A 23,303-nucleotide genomic window follows, 5' to 3' on the forward strand; every position below is an offset into this window, starting at 1 on the left:
ATGACATATCTAGGAATGGTCGTGAGTTTTACAGGACAACAGAAGATTACACTGCACGTAGTGGTCGCTGGTGGCTGAGCAGATTCACTCTGGAGATGGAAACACTTGGTCGGTCCTGTCTGTTGTGTTCCATTACAGATAATTTCAGAGGCAGTGGGAGAAATCTTAATGTTGATTGCTTGACAGGTGCATCTCAACTATTGATGCCAAATGCAGCTTTCTGTGGAACTCACATTTGAAATAGGTAAATATACTATAAATGATCTTTGGTAATTCTCAAAAATTACTTAAGAACACAAGTGAAAAGTAGCATTCCCAAAGTGTAACGCCCAAAGTATTATGTTATTTCCAAGATTGCTTATAGGAAACAGACAGGATTGTGTCGCTTTTCCTCCTTTGCAGATTTTGTTGGAAACTTGTCAACCTGCAAAATGCCACAACATGCTTTTCTGCTGATATTTGCTATTCGGGAGCTTCTGTAACTGTGATAAATTATTTATATTTGTAATTTTAAACAGAATTTTGAGACCCTGAACTCCCTCTTTTGATAATTCTTTTCAAATCCCCAAATTGTGTTGTAGGGTGTTTGTGTACATGCAAGCACTTGAGATCAGAGATGCTCTCTCTTCCCTTGAATGCCGCCTGAACATAATTCAAATGGGCAAAGTATATAGTTCAGTTTTTCTCAGTTGATGTCAATCAGAGCTTCCCTGGGGCTTTCAAGTGTTGTTGGTTGGTTTTTTGTTTGCTTGTTTTGGGGTTTTTGTTTGTTTTGTGTTTTTTATTTTTTCAGTTACAAGTTCTCTCTCATCCTCCTTCTCTTGAGTGGTTTGCTCTTCAACCACTAATATACTTTCAACAACTGGTGCCTGCATTATCCATAGGTGCTGTGGATGTGGCTTCACTGGTGTGTGTTAATAGGAAACAGACTTTGCCTTTGGCAAACAGCAAACACCTGGGCTGGAGTGGGGCTGTAGTGCCTGCCCTATGGGGAGAGGCTGAGGGAGCTGGGCTTGTTCAGTCTGGGAGGATCCTCAGTTACTTGCAAGGAGTCTGATGAAGAGATGGAATTGAGCTCTTTGTTGCATATGGTGGGAGGATAGAAAACAATGGGTATAGACTGAAACTCTGACCAGAATATAAGGTGAAAAAGGCAGTGAAACAGGTTGAGAACTGCTGGAACAGGTTGCCTGGAAAGGCCATGTAGGCTCTGTTCTAGTTTAAGACATGACTGAATGAAGTCTTCACAACTGTCTGCCTTTTTAGCAGGATCTTTGTGATGTCCTTTTATGCCTGAATTACCCTGTGTTCTTTTCAGGCTGGAAACCTGACCAGCAACTGGCACTGAATTTCCAGCCCCTCTGGGTGATTCACTTGCCCAGCTCCCTGTAAAGGGAAGGGATTTCTGTGTGATAGAAAATGTGCTGTGCTCTTGCAAAATTACTTCGCTTATTGAGGAGAGGGTAGCTGCATAATTGCAGGATGGGATGATCAGATGTTTGCTGTCTTCTTCAAAGCTCACAATTACTGATAATCACAGTTTAAATGCATGCAGCTGACTTTCTGAGAAAGTCACATGGTAGCAAAAGTACATCCAAAGGTGACAAGGACCCATGTCTGGAAGCATCTTACTACTTGCAGTGAAAAAATCTTGACTTCGTATGCATTACTCCTTCTACTAAAATAATATTATTTACTTTAATTCTATGGGTTGAGTACCTAACGTCCTGGCTGCTTAATTAAGGAGTAAAATTTTAATCCCTAAAATATTCTAATTGGTTTAAAAACAGCCTCTTTGTTGCTCTGGACCAATTACAGCGTGACTTCTCTCTTTTTGCTGGCTAAACACAACAGGGTGTGAAACATGGCCACACTAGACCACACATTCCCTCTTAATGATAAAATAGTAGTGGTCACTTGTCAAACTTAAAGCGATCCCCTGTTTATTCCCACACTGGTTTCTGTTTCTTAAAACCAGTTTTGTGATTGTCTCTTTAGACTACACCTTAAAACACTTTCTCTTGAGAACAGGCCTTTGGCTGGTCACTCTCCCAAGCTGAAGGGTGGGGCCTGCACCAAGAACGTTTCTTTTTCTAGTGGTGGTGGTTTTTGTCTGACTTCCAGCAGTGCCTGGGGAGCTTGGGTTGTGCCTGAACCGACTCCCCTCTGACCACTTTTGCGTCATCAGCCAATTAAAAATCAATGTGATTCAAATAATAATAATTGCTGATAGTTAACAAAACCAGGCTGCTGCTTGGAGCTGAGGGAGACATGTCCAAAACAGAGAAGTTCTGGTATTTACTGGGTCTTTGAAATGAGAAAATCCACATGGCATCTCCTCCTGGGGGGCACATGAATAAGATACCGGCTGCATTGGCTCTGATGTCCCTCCTCACTCCTTACTGTTCCTTGTGCTTTGCTGGGGCTGCACTGAGTCAGTGCCTCTCCCCTGGGAAGTTTAATTCCCCTTTTGGCTTTCTTGCCACATAGAATCCACACACATTAAATAGCTGAGATACATAAACACCCGCTAGACGGTGCAGTGTGATGATGAATGTTTATTCTTTTAACCATGTTCTGCACTGTGTGGTACTTCAGTGCCTCAATATCCTATTAGGATCTTTGGGAGACTTACCAGAATTCGTAACAATCTTTTTATTTCAGTTACTGGATTGTACCTGCAAACCAAGAAATCTCTGTAAAGAGGAACTGCATCTTCACTTTCAGGTGAATCCTTAAAACCTTTGTTTTATAAAATACAGTATCTTCCAAGGAAGTTTCCTTCTGGAAGATTAGTTCTTGGCAAGCAAAGGACAGAGAACTTATTATGAAGTTGAATTAAGAAACCTCTACTCTAGCTATTGAATGTATGACTCCAGAAAAGAGAAATATATCATATGGTTTTATTCTAACACTTTTGTTATAGCTCTATTAATAATAAAGTTTTGATGAATGAAGTACATGAACCTTGCTAAAGATCATCTAAGCATGGAATGTCTACAATGTAGTCAGCTACAACCATTTACTACTTCTTTGAGTAGAGTTTAAAACTTTGATTTTACATTGCATTTCCAAAGTACACAGAAAAAATGAAATAGGAAGAGCATTTACATCCATTTTAATTGGTGGCAGGCATGAATTCATAAAAACAAATGGGGAAGAAAGACCATTTAGCAGAAACCTCAAAAAGTGCAGATACAGATTTGTTGAATGACAATCTCATGAGATTCTCCAGCAGGCTTGGCCTTTTAGACATTACGGTCATTAAACACTGTCACACCGAAGTTCTCAAGGTAAGTGAAGATGAAAGCATACTGCAGAAACAAACTGGTGCTTCCATACATTTCAATCCATTGGTAACGGAGATCTCCTCAGATAATTTACCTTTGTACTGCTTTGCTTCGAGGTAGTCGGTCTCCACGTGTTACAGATTTGTTTGAATTAATACCATAAATCTTTACATGGTGACCTATGCCACAAATTACATAATATATTAACTTTCGTGCACAAAAATAAAATTGGGAAATAATTAACTTTAAAGAACATAGAAAAAATCACAATACTATTAAAGGGGAACATCCGATTCTGATATAAATTTGTACTGCAAGAATTTCATGATGGTCAGATGTGAAACTTTGTATTTAAAAAAAGAAAAAGTACATCAAACTGAATAATGCTAGTAGTATATAAAGCCAAATCACACAAGATCATTTCAAGATCAATGTAATAAACGCTTATTATTTTGCAGAAAAAAAAATCAGAAACAATGTACAAAATAATAGTGCAAGAACAGCTGCAATCTATTTGTTCTCATCAGTTTTGAGATTTTGGTTAAAAACTTTACAGCTGGCGAGAGATGCTGCTGAAAAACTCAGATTCCACTCAGTGGGCTGATTAAGGCACATCTTTATGGACTTCAAATGTTCATTTTCTGTGTTCATGTCTATTGAATTCTGCGGCTCCGAGACTTTCACTTGTAGTGTGCTGTGAGAAAAGAAGTGGGGGTAGGAGAGGGGGGAAAAAATGACAAAAAGTTTAGTACACTTTCCTCTTCCCCTGCACACAAGCTGATAAGAGGCAAGATGAGGTGGTGGCAGACTGTGCATTCTGGTGGTTTTTTTTTTTGTTGTTTTACTGCACTATGTTCCAGAAACACTGAGATTAGAACCTGACTGTGCTGTGCTCTGTGTTGTAAAGTAGACTGGGCTTGTTTGTGTTGGGAACTCAGAGCCCCTCCCACGTCAGTCTTCTGCTCACACTGTTCCTTTGCAGAAGTGCAATAACAGGGTTCTGTTGCTTAAATTATCTCCAGCTGGCACTGTAAAGGCATAGAGCAGGACCTGGGCAAAAGTTTGGGGCTTGTTTTTTTCGCTGACAATGTTCATTTGGTACAGCCATGAAAGGTCTAACACATAGACAGTATTTTGTTTCAAATCTAGGAAAATAAGTAATACAAGAAGGGAAAGAAATCCAGCCCTTTGTAGGGGTCACTAAACAGACTAGGACAGACATGCGGATTGAATCATTGAATAGTTTGGGTTGAAAGGGACCTTTAAAGGCCATCCAGTGCAACCTCCCCCTGAAATGAGCAGGGACATCTTCAACTAGATAAGGATGCTCAGACCCCCGTCCAGCCTGACCTTGAATGTTTCTGGGCAGCCTGTTCCAGTGTTTCACCATCTTCATCATAAAGAATGTCTTTATTCACATATAAAGCACAGACAGAAGACAATTTCAATCCTGATTTCAAACCCCTCCATCCCTACTTTTTTTGTATTGTCTACCTCCTGCAGTGATTTACCTGCTGTGTGCAATTCATTGTTTTTCACCATCCTTTTCAAAGATTTCAAGAATGACACAAAATTGAAAATATTTCTGATTACTGAGATACTAAAAAATAATGTCCTAAGTATTGTAATTAGGGGTAGGAGGTAAGCACCATGCTAAAAACACAGTTTCCTATCAAAGGAATATTTAAACAGAAAAAATATCTCTTAATGGCTTTTACTTGCTGCATATAATGAAACAGGACTCGAGTGCAAATTCTGAAGGACTGAATCTGCTGTAGTGTAAGTGCTCACATGAGTGTGCAGGGTAGCTGAGGCCAGACAGTCAGTATAGGGCTATAGCCTAAAACATATTGGCTTGCATTGCTAAATACCATGGACTGACTGATTAAATCTTTTCCTCTGTCCTGGCACGAGGGAAAGACAGTTTATATAACAGCTAAAGTGACAATTCACTGATATTTTTCACAGATCATCTGAAACACGGTTTTAATTCTTTTACATTTTGATATATGCTCTCCAGAAGGCTTGTGTCCTTGCGTTTCTGACATGGCAGTGGAAAAGGCATTTCTCATTTCCTAACCCTAGTTCCCAACACTCCGTAACTGGTGTATGGCTCCCATTCCCTGCATTTCCTTGTGTTGTTCTTCAGCCTCTATCTTTTGTCTCGTTTTTGCCTTGTACTCTTTTCCTCTGGATGCTCTGATCTTTTCCTTCCTATAGGAAATGGAATGCAAGTGTAAGTGATGGAGATGAATTCAGCCAGCAAGGTTGCTTTCTTGAACTTACAATCTCTTCAGACTTGAATATTTGCCCTCAGAAGCTCAAAGCTTTTTGTTAAGACCATGGGATTGAGTGCATATGTGAGATCATGTTCAAGCTGACTTCTCAAGTTTGCAGCTCATCCCCTACTGATTTTGTACTTTCCAGCAAAATGTAAACTCCTAACAACTAATCAATAGCTAAATGGAGAGAAGGGCATGAATGGTGGTCTTTGGTTTGGGGTTTTTAAAGGGTTGGGGTGGTTTTGGTATGTGGTGTTCTTTGGTTTTATTTCTACTCTCTTTAAAGCAGTAGGCAGATAATCCCTGTTTAATGCTGGGAAAATGCCAGACAGAAAAACCTAAAGGTTTGGGCTTCTCATATGATCTGGCATGTTACTTCTGTATATAAACTAGGAATTGTACCAACTTGGTATATTACCAGGATTTGGTGGAATTTGGACCATCATTCTTTCCCAAGAAAATGCTGAGCGCTATAATAGTACCAAACAGCACTTTCCAAGTAGTCAACTCTGTGAGGGACTGTCCTACTCTCCATCTTTTAGAGTTTTTTACAGGTTTCTGTACAAGGTGTAAAAGGCTGGACTGAATTTGCAAAAATAAAACTGAAGTACGTGCTGATAATTGTCATGCAGTGATTTATTTACCTCTCACAGAAGAACTCTTTTGACTTTGCTTTTGAAAAGAATGCATAAAAACAGGAATAGAAAAATGTTATTTTTTTTCAGTTCCCAGTACAATACAAAAAGCTTAAGTGTTTTAGAAAATTTTACCTTGATAAAAATGAAGTGGAAAATATGGTCAGAGATCTGCATTAAGATATTTGTTAACTGAGAAGAACCTAGTTTTTCATTTTGCTTTTCATTCTTTTACCTGTAGTGATTTATTTTCTAGTTGTTGACGTAACAAGGTAAGAAAACCTTTTTGAAATCAGAGAATGTAATTAAAGGAATACAGTTAAACAGAAGCAGTTAAATTCTTCCAGCCAAATCCATCAATAGGTTCTACTCTAAATTTTATTCCACTCTGCTTGCAAAAGCTCCACAGTGCACGAAGCATTCCTTGTAAAAGAAAGAGATGTTACACACAGCAACCCTCCTCTCAGGAAGAACTGCAGGTTCCAGCCTGATGCTACCAGAAGCCATGAAGCCTATTTCAGTAGAGCTTGGAATAAGGCTGTAAAGTATCCCTACTCTTCCTCTCCCCGGAGTTCTCTTTACCAAAGCTTGTACCAGTAAGAGGATGGAAGTCTCCAACTTCCAATACGGCAGACATTTACTGATCGTATATAATGGTCTCTGAAAAGGTTAGAATTTCCAATTCTGAAGCCATCTGTTTACCATTCTAGCAATGATTATCTTTTTTTTTGGTTTTATTCACTTGAGACTGAATCAGTTAATCAGCTTCCATGCATGTGATTTTTGGAAGTCAGCTACAGGTGCTCCTGTGACATGGAACATCAACTCCAGCCACAGCATATCCAATAGCTTTGTTTTCACTAGGGAATTTGAAGACAGGCCAGCTGAGCTAAAAGCCCAGTCCATTTTTTCATAAATCTTTGTATGACAAACTAGTGAGGTTTCTTGAAAATTCACATGTTTTTCTCCATCTTTAGTTGCACTATCCTCTACTAGCCCTTGCCTCTAGTCGTGAAGTGCTGGTCACATATTTACTGCTTCATTTTAAAGATTTCATATTTCACCATGTATAATAATTGATCCTGATCATTGTTGTCTCTTCTTAGAAAGTAAAGAGAAAAAAGAATATGGAAATGTGACTATACTTTTTAGTCTGAAAGAAGAGCAATCTAAAAAATGCAAGCTGAGGATGCCCTCCTGTGCCCTTGGTTCTCTTTGGATGCTGCTGCACACTAAACCAGTGGGTCCAGAAAACTGTCATTGATGACTCCATGGGGGTCTTTTTTTGTGTGTTCCAACTGTAAGTTCCCATATCACCAGAACCGAATCACCAATGAATTTACTCTGTTTCAACAGTGCTGAAGAAAGAGTTAATTGCCAGTTACTCTAACAAATCACAGCAGCCAGATCAGAGTACTGCCCATGGCCTCTGAAGTCCTACCCGGTCTCCCTGGCTAAGCAGACAACCCTGTCTGTGGTTATGTTTCCAGGCCCACTAGGGCCTTAAAGGATCATCTCTCCCAAAAATTTCCTGCTATCATTAAAGCAAAAAGAATTTAATAGAAAGGTCTTTGAATTCAACCTTTTACTAAAGCAAGCAACAAGTGGCCTTCCCATGCTCCTAAGTGCAAAAGAAAACCCCGCTCTTTTCTACACTTCCTGCTAAAGATGTACAAATACAAATATTTCTTTGGGAAATTTTGCATTTCTTTATTTAGTTTTACCTAAATCATTGTGCTAATAGAAACAGATTTTTAATACAGGATGGGAAAACACCACAGGAGAAGCTGACAGGCTGCCAAGCATAAAATGAAAATAATTTTCTTTGAGCTGTGTATTTTCTGTGCAGTTTGGAGCCACATTGTTCAGGAAAACCAGGAATTTTTAAAAAATCTGGCTAGCTTGAATCCATACATTTGCTGAGTTAATCTGTGTCTAAGACATGTCACAGCATGTCAAAAAAAGAAAAAAGGAAAAAGTAGGAAAAATAAAAAGTGAGAATAGAGAAAAATGTCTCTTAACTGTTAGGTGACCCCTCAGCATTTCCCGTCAGAGATTACCATTATTGCTGTGTCTTTGTATGCTGTAAAACGGCTATGAAAGTATCACTGTAGGGTTCTGTTTCTCTAAATCTTTTGCAACACTTACAGATAAAAACTGTCTCCTGCTGAACTAGCTGAAAGCAAGGTCAAACTGGTTCTTATACCATCCTGTCTGACAAAAATTCTGCAAACTGTACTTGCTAAAGGCCACCAACAGTGATGTGTAAATCGATAGCTTGGAAAGCATAGGAGCATCCATGATACACAGCACTGATTTGAGGCTTTTACAGGTTTCAAAATACTGAGTAGAAATAGTAAAACTTTAGGAGCATAAAAAAACTTTCTCTGTGGAGTACTCTAACATTTCCCAAAACCAGAAATAGTGGAATACATCAGGTAAAAACCTACAATGACTAGAGTAGTCTCAGCATGATTTCTAACAGAGATTGATTTGATAATGCAACATATATTGAAATGAAAGTAAACCAAGCACGCAGAGTCTGATTGATTGTCTCTAAAATTTAAGCTCTTTCCACAATGCCAAAATGCAATAACAAAAAAACCTACAAAGGAAAATTTTAGTGTCTCATTTCCATTTACCAAATGGATTCTCATTGTAATAAGAAATAATATATTTCAGCTGAGTGGATGGAATCCCATTTGGAAATCTGAGGGAGAGAAAGAAATGCCCTGGAAGTCGATCAAAGCAAGCTGGGCAGATAAGCAAGATTCAGGGAGTCTTAAAAATTAGACATAAGAGCTGGGTTTAACAAAGCTGGAATACTAAGACAAATAAAACAGCAGAGTACCAAGACAGGTGGTGAACGAAATAGAGACAGAAAGACAGGGATGGAAGTCAGAACCAGCCATAATCCCAGACTGAAATTATGGTGGAAAGTTTATTCTGCTCTTCAGACAAACTCAGAAGTGTTTTCTTGGTCTGAGGAAAAATAAAAGGGATACGAAAAAAGAAAATAGGAATGAAATACAAAACATATGAGAAAGAGAGCTAAAATGAGGCAAGCAGGAATTGGAGAGTGCTTGTGGCACGTCAGTGAAAGAGGATTACTTAGTGGTTGCTATTTTCTGAATCTATATATTGAGATATCCACACACTGTTCAAGCTTTAAGTTTAACTTGCACAGAGACAAAATTATAAACCAACCAGCAGATGGTTGCATTTTCAGGTAAACTTTTGGCAAGTGGAATGGATGGCAACAGTTTCAGAGTGCAGTTACAGAAATAACATGACTTTCTGCCCAAAACCAGTCAGCCTCAGAAAATGTTCTCACTTCCTTACGTGTAACAGATCATAGAGAACATAAAAGGTTTAAATTCCAATTTCATTGCAAAAATTGGGAACTAAAACTGCTTTACAAAAGAAATTTATCAGACTTGTGCAGCCATGGAAGTACAGAGCTCTGTCCGGATGGCTCCGTGAAATACAGGACAGATTGGAATATGTTGACAAGTTTAAATATAGATAACATTGCTTCCCCCTTTTAAAGTTATAATTATTTGAAGCAGCCTGCAAAAGTTATATGGAACAGTGATCTTTTTGACAAGAATCACCCATGTTTTGTGTTAATATAGATTATTTAGCAGTCCACAGAAGGCACAGGCTTCTTGAAGAACAAGGAAGTAAAATATTACTGTAAACTGTCACTGAGGTGGGCATGAAGAAGTCATAAAATTTTGAAGCATAATTTATTAGTGATGATAGTATATAATCTGATAAAAAAAAATAATTCTATCCCTCAAATCATTCATAGTACTCTGTCTTAAAAGATCTTGGAAACAGAAAGCAGCTGAGTCTAACAGTTGAAAGGAAGCATCGTTCATTTTATGATAGACATAATGAATTCTTAGCATCCAGTGAAACAAGTCTGCCTCTGACCATCAGTTCCATGAAAGGAAACTACTTAATTTCCAGTCAATACTAGAAGTTAGAAGCATGCAAACAAATTAAAAATCCCCTAAACACCTGTAGTGCAGATGAGTACTGCTGTATTAGCATTAGAAATATACCACAACAGAAAAAAAAAGTTTTGCTATCTTTATTCTACCTAATCATAATTAAAAATGCTTTTGAATGAGGCACAATAAGACAAAGGTTGGAGGTTCAGAACTACATATGCTGCTGGTTCAGGCTGCTCTCAGAGGAAGCAGAATGCCACCACCTCAGTGCTGTGATGAATGCAGCTATGGAAATTTTGTCATTTAAGCTCAAATCTTTAATTCATAATAGTTTTTTGCCATTATAAATGCAATTATGTTATGGAGAGAGATCATCTCAGAAATATGATGAGACAGTCCCTGGGTGGTTTATAACCCACCAGACTTCTGAATTAAGGAAGGTCAAACAGCAATTTGCAAATAAGTAATTTCCTTTTCTGAGATTTCTACTACTTAAATAAAATTTAAAACCAGCTGTGAGTAGTAAACTGATAAATAGGAAATGTCAGCAACAAATATGATGATACACAAGGGAATTTCTTCAAACACACATCTCTAGAACTTTAAACTAGAAAGACAGGTAACAAAAGGCACAATTTCAAGTATTGATACTTCGAGTATAGCTCTTAACTATTTACTTGCAATTTCTTAAATTTTAAAACTAAATTATTGTTACTGAACTGTTTGAAATTTATGCTAAGTTCCCCAATAAAAATACTGAAACCTAATTTTAAGTCCCTTTTTCCCCCCCTAAAATTTACCCTTTATTCCAAATGGAAAACTTCACATATAGATAAGAGAGCACAACCTAAGTGAGAACAAGAACTTTTGTTAATTAAGAAAAACATCTTAATGTTTCTAGACAAGAATTTTTCAGCTCTGCTTCCATTTCATGTACAGAGAAATAATCCATTGTTTGAACAAAGACTTCAACATTTGTAAATAAGAGAGCTTTGAGGGCGAGCCTGTGTCAGTAAAACATCAAGTATAACCTCTGCATATTTGTGAAATCCACACCTTAGGTAATAGGAACCTGTGACAAGATCCATCTGAAAAGACTGACTTCTCTAAGCATCTGAATTTTCATGTATGCATGTATTTCAATATGAAATGTAAAAGTCTCATTATTCTAATTCCTAGCAGGAGCTCAATTTAGAAATATTCTTCCCTGAGCTACAAAGTGAAAACAAAGAATAACACCTACATAAGACCTGCTTGGAAAAAACACGAAATACATAAAAAACATGAACATTACTCAGTGATGGCTTGAAAACTGACATAAAACATTCCAAACCAAGTAGAAATGCATAGACTTATGCTTTTGAAAGGATTTTAAGTCCTAAGTTAATGTTGAGGCCATTTCTACCAGTAAGTGTGAAGCAGATCTAAAGTTGATCACTGAAGAAAGAGCTACAGCCAAGTTAAGATACCTGCCCCCTTAGAGACAAACCACAATAAAAGACAGAAGCACTGATTCCTTTTATGGATGCCTAGACATGGAGAAAAAGAGAATGTGGCAGGAAGTGGAGGATGGAGAGTAGGTGAGCTGGCACAGCCACTGAAAGAAAAGTTTGTGGAATGCCTGTCTAAGTTTAATTTGTGATAAGGAACCAATAAATCTGAATGCAGACATAAGTCAGGTGAATTTCTGCTGCTGAAAGAAAAAAATCAAACAGTATAACCTGTCAGATTGACAAAACTAAACAAAAGAATACAGCAAAAAGTGCCTCACCTAGATCTCCATAGATCAGGAAGTTTCTCACATAGCAAGAGAAACCCTTATTTGTACTCTAAAGAATTTGAAGAATAATCTAAGCAGCCTTTACTGATGTCTAGAACATGAGAGGAATCAGCATCAGAAAATGGTCACGAAAACCATTTTTGAGTTATGAAAAAAATGCAAAGAAACAAAAATTGCTTGACCCGTTTCACAAGAACAGAATGTGTAAGTTGCCATATGGGAGAGGAAACAGTAACTTGTCTAGAGTTATAAAGCATCCAGAGCTGCTGGTCCAAAAGCACGGAGCTGGGAAGACAAAATCTGTTTAAACATCCTGACCTTGGAAAAAACATGTATCTTTACATTGTAGGAAAAAAACTGAGTTACCTGGTCTTCAGTAAGAAAAAGAGGATTGTAAAGTAGGTATGGCTACTTATAAAGGATTTTCCACATCTCAGTTTGAAGAAATCTGACAAAGGCTCATTGACATCTTGCTCACAGTATTATAAATCTCTTATCAGGTGTAAGAGATAGTATGGACCATCAATAGTACACAATGGGAAATATGCAGTAAAAACCAAAACAGGAATAAAACTAGGCTGCACTCACTTTCTGCAGAGCATCCTCTGGCACTCACAAACTTATACTTGAAATAAAAGGAAAGCTGATGAGTGATCTGAGAATGTTACAGTTTGGTACTAAGGGAGAGCCAAGTATGAAGAGAGAATGCAGATAAATGTGCAAAACCCAGAGTGTAACGGTCTAAATGGTCCGAACAGTGGTTCAGACATGGCTCTGAATAAACTAAAAGAATAAAAGCAATGGTGTGGAATAAACAGCAGCTCTGCAGGACCGTGGTGTTGCACCAGGGCAGGTTGGGCAATTCTGTAACAAAGGGTGGGCAGCTACTGGGGATCACAGATGAAGCACAAGTCAATGCTATACTGCTGTAAAAATACAAGTACCATGATATAGAAAAAGCAGTGGGATAGCTAATATTGGAAGAGACAGCCAATGGCAATGGTGTAATTTTCATTACAGGAGCTAAGCCGATATGAAAGTGGCTTGACATCCTGTTTGGGCTCATCAAAAAGTGTGCACACTTCCCATGCTTCTGTGAGAAAGGAAAAAAGGTAGGAAACTGCAGAGACAACATAGATCATCTGACTTATTAAAGTGAGTAATTCATAAAGTTCATGAAAAATCATACACTGAGAATGAAATATAAAGTGAGCATTTAGACGAGAAAACAAGTAATTCAGCTGAAAGCTGGCAATCCAACAAGGGGAAAAAAAGAAGTAACAGACGGAGGAGATATGAAAACTGCAGCAATTCAAGGTGATACCTTATGCATTAAAATAAGAAGATGGAGAGAGATGTGTCTCAAGAACAGCATTATTTTATCAAGGTATACTGCAACTAATCAAAAACATCAAGTCATAACCTGGTTAGGAATAAAATGTGTGGAGCACATTTTAATTATTGCTCAGTTACAGTAACTTCAATCTTTTCTTTTACTAGCAGTGAAATAATTAATATTTTCTTTTCTAGCTTTTTATAAAGCACTATTAAAAAACTCCTGTGAACAATAAAGTAATTAAAAAATTCCAAATAATTTATCAATTGGGATCTCAATCTCAGTTCTATTTGCAGTATTTCAAAGAAGTGATTTTCTCTTAAAGTTGTACCTTAGAAAGGTTCACAGTTCATTGGTAGCACATATCCCTTACAAATATATTCAGGTACAGGTCTATAAACCATACATTTCCATAAAATTGCATTTGGTAAAAACCATAATTTCGATTTCCAAACATTTTCTTCTGATTTATTATAAAATATATAGTAAATTTTTTAAAATAAGTACAAAGTAAACATTGTTAATGAGGACTCCATAAACTTGCTTTACTGCATTACACACCAAGAACACCATCATATTTTATATTTCACTGGAAACATGAAGCACGACACCAAGCTGTGATGTTGTGCTGTGTGCATGTGAATGCAAAATGCTGCTCTTAAAATCTTGAGCTTCCCATATAAAGCATTTTCCATTCAGATACATCCATCTAATTAGTTGTTGATTACTGCAAAAATATCTGTCTTAATTAGAACCTGAAGGCTGTCAACAGCTTTCAGAAACACTCAGTTATGCTTGGGAACAGCCAAGGCTCAAGGCCATTTTAGAGGGCCTTTCATTCTCATGTTGACCACAGGAAACACCAGAGAAAAAAAGGCTTATGAAAAGAAAATGGTGCCCTTAAAACATGACAAAAATCATATTTCTATTAAATTAATATACAGTTACCAAATGAACACAAGGAAAAAGGAACATAAAAAATGAAATATGATTTCTAACAGCCACCAAATGTTAACCTACATTTGAAACAGAATTTTAGGTCACTTAGTAAGAATTAGCACCACTCTGTATAGCCCTGAAAACAAATGTTTAGGCTTTTTCCTAAAATACTTTAAAATGACAAAACCCACTTCTATTAGTCTCAAAGCTTATTTAAACAATACCTTTAAGGCACAATTGTGTAATCATAGCAAACTTAAAGGACCCTGCTAGCGAAAGGATAAACAGTGAATAAATACATGGCATTATATTTGGCTTGAAAATCTGTAGAAGATTTCAAATCATCAAAGGTCAGACTAAAACTATCCTTTGATGAACAAAGGAGGAATTAGGGAAGGAAAATCTACCCAAGAATACACGCAAACAACAGCTCAGTCATTTAAATTTCCCCCCTCAATTCTGGAATCAGAATCTGCACTTTTTGAATGTAACTAACTGATGGTTCTAGTTTAAGACACTGACAAATATGTGATGAAAGAAAAAAAGCAGCATTTTAGTATATAAACAATAGAGGAGTGCAAACTAAGGCACAGTACACAGGCCTCTATGAATTAAAGCACCTTTCTTGAATAGGACTATTTTCCCAGAGCTCAACACCAAAATGCGGAAGTGCCTCAGCATAATTAACCTGCTCTGTGACAGTCAGACTACATTAATACTTAATTTACAAGTTACATCTTCACAGGCTGTGTTGATTGACCTCTATCCTTTTCTATCTAACAGCAACTGAAGCTCTGCTTTAAGGCTGTAAACTCTTAAGAGAAAAGAGGATTTTAAAAAGGATATGTATTGTCAGATTTTCAAAAGTGCTGAGCAGGCCTTGAAAAACTGCTATTTTCTCTTCTAGAGAAAGACTTAAGCAGAAAGAGGGAAGCTGATCTTTATTTATATAGTATTACCAGTTCCCTAAAGAAAGCTGAAAATTTTGCTCATTTCCTCAGGACTGAGGACAAATATGAAAGCGTGAGTATGAGTTCCTCAGTTTTTGAAGAGAAAAAATTAAAAGATGATAACAAAACAATACTGAATAAAATGACAAAAAAGCCCCAACTTGGGTATAAAACTAGGTATATAAATGCTACACAAAGGCTTACTGATCATGGCACTAAACTACAGACAGTTCCTAGCAGGCAAAGGAAATTAAAGATTTCAGAGTTGAGTTCTTTGAAAGAAGTCTATCATTCAAAGAAGCAAAAGTAAAAATCCTTAGCTCAAAACCCTCAAAAGAACATAAGGAACAGCATAGCCTAAGGCAATATGTAAAAAACTACAGTTTAAAAGTTAATAGCACCCAAAACTTTTACACTCTACACTAGATCACATGATGTGAGAAAAAGAAAAGGGAAGAAAAGACTGTATGTAATTGCATTTGGCAAGTAGAATCCCAGAGTGTAAAACAAAATGGAGCATTAAACTGTGGTATTGAAGCTGCTGTTGTTGCATTATGGGGAATAAGGCAATAGACCATTAAGTTCATTAAATGAGTCAGGATTTACTGTACATGTATAGTCAACTATTTATCAAGTCTACCCTTCTGCTTTTATACATCTGCATTAAAAATGGCCCACTTATGAGAACAGTCATTCATTTCATACTCTTCCTACGTTTCTATTAATGTTCTTACTTTGTTTAATGTCTGACTGTGAAAAAGTAACCTCTTGTCTGGCAACTACAGTTCTGAAAATTTCTATTTGCTTACTCTGCATCACAGGTGAAACTTATTTTAGAGCCAAGTAACCCTCCAATGAAAAGCCTTTGTGAAAAGAGCTTTCTCAAAATCAACAGATTTAAAGGCTGTTACAATGTCTCTTTTGCACTTTACCTAACCTATTATTTTAAATTTGTCCCTAATTAGGAGTGTAGAACATGCTCCTTCCTGAAAGAGAAAGCTGAACAGCCCTGCTAAAGACAATCAATTTTGTCACAAGATCATTGGTGTGAGGCTGTCTTCCACAGCAGTAAAGTGATTGCCATTTGTACCCTTATCACTACTGGATTGCACTACCCTATGACAAATACTCAACAATACTGGAATATTAAAGCTATACTAATATAGATGTGTAAAAAAGAGTTCACAAAATTTCCCCCCCCAGTTTTAGGGAAAATTTATGGTAATGGGGAGTCAAGCTTAGGAAAAGGTTTGTCTGTAATATTAACATCCTTGTTATTTTATGTGCATAATGAAGAGATCAATTAAACTCACAAAGTTTCATAGGTAAGATTCTTAACTCTTGCAGTCAACTTTGAAATGACTATAAAAATTAGCAAATTCTCATTTCAAGTACTGCACTAACTTGATTTCATTAAGATAGCATTTAAAAACCACATTTAAATGTGATGAAAAATTAAAACTGAAAATTCATATTCTCTGCCGAAAAATCTGACAGGTTTCTGTTCTAAAACTCCAGGCTACTTGAAGAAAAGCCAAACTGTAAGGGAGAAAATGAAAAAGTTCATTTTAGATGAAGACAATAGCCTAACTTCAAGTGAATGGAATTATTTTTAAAAGCTTTTCTATGCAAAAGTCCCACCCTGATATGAAGGGCAAGAGAACAGGTAGGTGATGTCAGCAAGCGCTGCCTGCTACCAAGAAGGTCCACAGCCTCCTGTGCATCTGTTTCACGTCCACATCCCCTGAAGCAGATTTTTAAACTATTCAGTACATTGTAAGATCATAAAATGAAGTATTTTACAGTGTCCCAGTTTTATTGTTGGATAACAGTTTCTCTTATTTTAGCTTGGCTTTCTTGAAGCCTTTTGGCCCAGTCCAAAGCACATGAATGTGACCTTTAGTGTAACAAGGAAAAAGAGTGAACTGCTCTCATGAAAAGAAGACATAAATGCTTTCCTAAAAACATGCTTATGTAATTTTCTTTGCCACCATAGAGAATAACAGTGTTTCAGTGTTGCTGAAGAGATTAAAATGGCCAGAACATAGATTTACAGTAAAAGGGAACTGCTCCTCAACACATCAAATGCATTGTTGAAGCAACAGTTCAGAAGTAGTAACAAATATCATATGTATCTACCAGCCACCTTATCTTGAACACAACAGGCAATGTGAAAAAGTGATTAACTCTCTTCTGTTGCTTGATACTGCCCCGACCTGTAAGAACTCAATTGCTTTATTCCCGCTTGTACATGACAATGAAAACTGAGTATACATAAAAATTTAGTAACAACATTCTGCCTACCTGCCACAACGTTTCACAATAAAATAGCATCACAAACCCTGTCTTTTTCAAGAACATTTGGTAAGGCCCCAAGATCAGTAAAACTTGAAAAACTTCAAATATTGACCATAAATGTGTATATAACAACATTTCAAGCATGACAACAGAATAATGATATAGTTTATGGTACCACATCAACAAAAATACAATCCAAAGAACATATGAACGAATAATGATGTTTTCATATGCATTAAAGCTCCAGATGCAGGAATTATGTTTAAAGTCACACACATGCACAGCTAGAAATCATGTTCCTTCTTTTTGGGCAGTAGCTGTACTCCAACTAAAAATGGTTGTATGATTTCCTTGGCTGGTGTGGAGAATACACAATCTTGAATCAACGTGCCAAAACAAGACATCATTTCTGTATCAGACAATCCCCTGGTAATTCAACAGTACCCCTAAAAAAAGATTTGGGGGTTACAAGTGTGGAGAAAATCATCATTCTTTGTCTATTAACATTTCCTTTATCAATGAACTTTCTGTCATACCCTTTCTAAAGACAATGATAGATATGAGAAACTATGAGCAAAAGGGAAAATAACAAAAACTGTAAATGAAATAATGTAAAATATCAAAATAGTTATCAGATTTCCTAAAGATCCAAAACTAAAGGAGGAAAGTTATCAGGTAAATAAAATTGAATCCCAATTAAAACTAACATGAGACCAATCACAGTAATAGGTCTTACACTGCTGTAGAAACAAAATGTTTACAGATAAATAGAATTGGAATGTAACATTTTCTCAATGAGTTACAAGGATGAGAGAGCTCTTTCTTCATTTGCAAAATAGAAACAGATACATGCTACCCATTTCCTTTTCTAGTTCTGTTTTTTTTACAGCAATCTTGTGTCAAGGCTTGCTCTTCTTCAAAACAAGTTATTTATGTTAAGCTTGGCCCCAAATCAGTGAATTAAAATACAAAATAGTAGTCTAAAGATAAAAGAATGTTGTATTTTGGGAAAGTAGGGTTACACCAAATGAGCTAAATATGAAGAATTCTATATTATTACATGAAGTACAAAAGAAATAACGCATACAAGAGCCGTAATACTGTTTATACTACAACTTAAATTAACTTTTCCATTTATTATCAGAGATCCTTTTCTACATTATAAAATACAAAGAGGGACTTAAGACTGATATTTTGAATAGGGTTTTTTTTTTTTGGGCAGTGTATCAGACTAGCTAATACAATATTGTTTCTACAAATGAAAACTTCTGCAGTCATTTACATCACATTGCAAAAGTTTTATTTTGTGAATATTTCACACCTTAGTTATTTTGTTGAAATGAGACTTCTGTTTAAGATCTCTTCACCCAACAGAAGAAATAACAGTACCCTCTTTCTGAGTAATATAATGGCCTTTCTGAGATCACAGTTGTATTACAACGTATTATAAATATCTAGCTTTAAAAATTGATTTAATTTCACACTAGCCTAAAAAGATTCCAAGCCAAGGTATTCAGCATAGTAACTGTATATTGTACTTGTCAAGAATAATTCTGCATTTGAAATCGTTCTGTAAGGATTCAATGTGCAAATCCCTTAGAGTCAGCAGATTTCATCTGGCATTGAATAGATACTAAAACAGATCTGACAGAATAATTCTCAAAAGTACAAAGTACTATCTTTTACTGTATAATTATAAAACCATTACAGATTTGCAATTGAAATAATTCAATGACAATTTTTTAAAAAACAGCTATATGCTAATAACACTGAATTTATGCGTCATTTTAGAATTTACCCTTCCTCACAATATGAGAAACGACACAATGGAATGAAATTCTGTTCCTTTTGAAACCAATAGCCAGTTTTGACTGACTTCAGAATGTCAGAGCTTGATTTCTTTCTGTCTGAACTATATTAGTTAGCTTATTGGAGCTGAAAGAGTGGTATAAAATACTATGCACATTTTAAAATTGCACTTTCTGCATTATTCTGATATTATATAATGTTTAATTTCATGGCTTATCTGAAATTCAAATGAATGACATGCATAAAAAAAAATTCAAAGTGCTTAGTTGTTTCACTTCTCCAATTCCTTAAGATTTCAATTTCAAGATGAAGCGGGGAACAGGAACTTACCTACTTGGTACTTTGGGTAATAAGGTGCCATTTGTCCACTACTGCATGATTGTCTCTTATGCCTTTTTCTTAAATTTGTATCAGTGGTCTCCCATTGTGGACTTTTTCTTTTGTTTATTCTGATAAGAACTTCAGAACTACCAGCAGGATTATCGTCCTGGTTTACACTACTATTTAACTTTCTGCTGTGAAACTGGTCATCCAGCCTTTCAGTCACTTTAGAGGAATTAGATCCTTTAGATGTTTCCATTTCATTTTCTTGTTTCTTTAATGCATTTTGCTTAGTAGAATGGGACCTTAAAAGAGGATGTCTTTTTTCTTCCATATAGGCCTGAGTGCTTTTACTCTCAACAGCTTCAGGAGAATAAATGACATTATTTAGCTTAAATGAATTGTGCTGCTCAATATGGTTGATTTTTCTCAGAAATATCCTACAGTCTTTAAAGGTTTTGGCTTTCCAAGTATTTTGAAACAGTTTATCTTGGCTTTGTTCTTTTCTAACATTTTGCTGGCAACAAATTGTTCCATTCGTCTCTGGATGTGACTTAAGTATATTTGCTATACCAGGATGTGGGTTAAAGTCAGAGGATCCCATCATCTGTTGAACAAATGCATCTCTGGCTTCATTTTCAGTTGGCAAGAGGCTTTTCTGAGACTCTAACAAAGTCTGAGCGGGCTGGATTTCTAGCATATTTTTTTCCTGGAGCTTGGGTGTTTCATCATTGGTTTCCCCACTTGTACTTTTAAACAACTGGCTTTGGCAAAATAACTGCAAATTTTTCTTTTTTGATTTCCAGCCTCCAGGAGCTGCATTATAGAGCTTTTTCGTTTGTCCCCAGCTATCACGCTGCAACTTTTTAAATTCATTTCTTTTTAATCTGGCTAATGCAAAATTATTTTTCATGCTTAAGACTGGAGACCTCACTATGTTATGCAATATTTGCAATTTCCCTGCTGGTTTTGAAGGGGAGGATAGTGCAAACTTTTTAAAGTGCTTTCTGAAAGGGCAAGTACTAAGATCAGATTGTTTAGTTTCTGTCTTTGTCTCTCTAGTACTAACTACTTCTAAGGGATTGCGAGCATTTGCCTTTCTCACTAGAGAGAGAGACTGTGTTTCTGTAGTTTGCATAAACCAGGTGCAGAGTTCATTCATATTATACTTTTTCTGGAAAAGCATTTTTACAGGTGATGTTTCAAGTTCTACAAGGCAGGAGTCTAAAGGGTTTGACACTTCAGTATTACAGTCTTGTTCAATGGGATCCCTTTTTTCACATACACATTTATCAGACTCACTTCCCCCCACGCGCAACCAGGTATTAGTTATCTGTTCAAATCTATTATTTAGTTCTTCCAACAAAGTGTCACTTGAAGTGGAAGTAGGCCACCACCTGAGAGAGGGATTTGATGAAAATATGGGATCTGATGATACTTCATTAATGCGCCCGAATTCATCATCCTTAAGATCCTTTTTAGCATTTCCCAAATTTCTCAGCTCTGAGGTATCTTTGGATGCTGTGCTCTGATTTGATTGCGCACGTTTTTCCTTTCGCTCTTTAGCTTTTTTCAAATGGAGTTTATAAGACTTATGTAGTAAGGCACTTCTACAAGTAAATGCACTAGAAGATGCTAATGAATGTAAAAAATGCAGTGAGGGTTTTCTGTCTCTAGCAGAATGTCTTGATGGAATGTCACGTTTTCTTGACATTGCTGCAGTAACATTGGGTGATCCATCCTCTCTAGAATCTTTCTGCACGTTCTTTACTTGACCCATATTATTGCACAGTTGATTTTTTCTCTCCTGTGGTGTGTTTTTTTCTAACACATTCTGCTGTTGTAAAGGAGGCAAACCGTTGCTAATGCTCACTTTTCTTTCCTGAGGTGAAAGTCTACTAACAGTCACTGATATGCCAGAAATTTTTACTTTTGCTGGCCTACCAGGTTTTCGAATGGTGGTTAACGGTTTCTTAATCTGCCGAATGACATTGCTGCAAGGATGTGGTGACGCTGGGTTACTCTTGATAGGTCTGACATAGTCATAACCAGAGACCTCCTCCTTTTCAGTAGCAGGATTCTGAAAGGTTTTTACTATTTCAGTCAAAGCATTTCCAGTTTCTGTATTGTGCCTCACTTTGCTGGGGTCATTGGCAAAATTAGAATCAATATGTTGTGTGGGCAGCACACTAATCACATTTAGATTACCTTCAGAAACATGTCTCTTTGTTCTTCTTGACCTTCCAAAAACAACTGTCACAGTAATATTTTTGTTGCTGTTAGCTTCTTCCAATACTGCTGCATCAGACTTGATGCTTTTACCACCACTGCTAAGTTCAGGTCTAGCTTTTGTGCTTTCATTCATATCCATTTTTGGTTTTGGAGGCCGTCCAATAGGTCTCTTAACCTGCTTAACTACTTGAGGACCTATTTTCTTTGGTCTACCGGGTTTTCTTTTTAAAACCAATTCACTGCTACTGCTTGATTTCTCCACAATTTCATCATTTTTTTTCAAGTCATTTACGTTAGTCTGACCAACTGGACAAGAGCTTGTAATTGCTTCTGCATAAACACAGCTTGACTCCTCCTTGGTATCATTTTCACTGCAATCACAGTCCTTGACACAGACTGCATGAGAAAGGTCTCCCGTGGCCTGTTTGTCTAACGAAGTGTTCGTGTGCTCTTGAAACAAACAGAGATCTGTGCTTCCTTTAGGAGATGCAGCTGCAGATGTCAAAGTGTATTTGACTCCTTCATGACTATTGACCTCTGAGACAAACATAAGCTTAACAGGACTAGAGTAGTTTAAGGGAGATGAGATCTCCCCAGCTTCAGGTGTTACATCCAAGTCCCCATTACTAGAATTTGAGCTGGATGAATTAAAGGTCAGAGATTTCAAAAGGCCATCATTAATTTCTTGATCTATAACCATTTCTTGTTTGTTTGTTGTGACACAAATTGCTCTGATTTTACTGCTGCTTGGCACATGTGAATGTGAAATGAAGCTTTGTCCTGTGCATCCCATTTCACTCAGAGTGAAGGGTAAGCCCCTTCTAGCAGCTGGGTTCATAACCTGTTCGTATGCATTATCTTTTAATTTTTGGCTTATTTTGTAACTATCCAATAATGAGTTGTTACTTTTTCTGGCTAAGTTTAATGTATCTTCTAAACGCTCCACAACAACTTGCAGATTTGTGTCTCTCACAATTTTGCTTATATTTATGTCACTGCATCTTTCAGCATCTTCATTTATTTTAATGTTTTCCAAACTTTCTAAGGACTTTTTTGCACTGGATGACTTTCTAAACATGATATTGTTTGTTACATACACAGAGTACCATCCAGGAGGCACAACGTTACGTTTAGTTCTGCCTAAGATTTCGTTACTCTCATCCTTTAGAGGAATCTGACCAGTCTCTTGTAAGGGTGCACCATCTCCTTGTGTATTTGGGAGTTTTGCCTGGCTGGTTGCAATAGCACTGTTTTCTGAAAGAACTAAAAAGCCAGAGCTGGTTTGAAAATTAGTAAGAGGTAGTTTGAAAGACTCTGTTTGGTGTACTGGAAAGCACATTGGTTTGGTTTGGCAATTCACACATGGGTTGCTTTCAAGATGTTGCAAAGCCTCATCTTCTATCACAGTAAAACTATGTCTTTATTTGGATGTATTTATATCGAATTTTTTTGTAGATTCTTTGCATTTCTCT

At 36.7% G+C, this 23,303-nt stretch overlaps 2 protein-coding genes across 4 annotated transcripts in view; both read right to left on the reverse strand.

The window, feature by feature from the left end:
* Window positions 1-2,889: 2,889 nt before the first annotated feature.
* Window positions 2,890-23,303, reverse strand: part of LCORL (ligand dependent nuclear receptor corepressor like) — an 84,252-nt gene continuing 63,838 nt past the window's right edge. Inside the window, exon 7 of the mRNA XM_032685415.1 lies at window positions 2,890-3,984. Coding sequence (XP_032541306.1) covers window positions 3,801-3,984 — 184 coding nt within the window. The 3' untranslated portion in view covers window positions 2,890-3,800. The remainder of the gene's footprint in view (window positions 3,985-23,303) is intronic.
* LOC116785596 lies at window positions 3,999-23,202 on the reverse strand. Of its 3 annotated transcripts, none has more exons than XM_032685405.1 (2): window positions 19,609-23,202; window positions 3,999-5,504 (listed from the first exon to the last, which is right to left on the reverse strand). In XM_032685405.1, exons 1-2 carry the CDS (start codon window positions 23,168-23,170, stop codon window positions 5,443-5,445), a joined length of 3,624 nt encoding a protein of 1,207 aa, XP_032541296.1. In that variant the 5' UTR covers window positions 23,171-23,202; the 3' UTR covers window positions 3,999-5,442. The 3 variants fall into 3 exon arrangements, with proteins under 3 accessions (XP_032541296.1, XP_032541298.1, XP_032541297.1); XM_032685407.1 differs by lacking the exon at window positions 3,999-5,504 and adding an exon at window positions 17,617-17,915 and having other exon boundaries at window positions 19,613-23,202; XM_032685406.1 differs by lacking the exon at window positions 3,999-5,504 and adding an exon at window positions 17,617-17,915.

This window comes from Chiroxiphia lanceolata, chromosome 4 (genome assembly GCF_009829145.1).
Source record: "Chiroxiphia lanceolata isolate bChiLan1 chromosome 4, bChiLan1.pri, whole genome shotgun sequence".
NCBI lineage: Eukaryota > Metazoa > Chordata > Aves > Passeriformes > Pipridae > Chiroxiphia > Chiroxiphia lanceolata.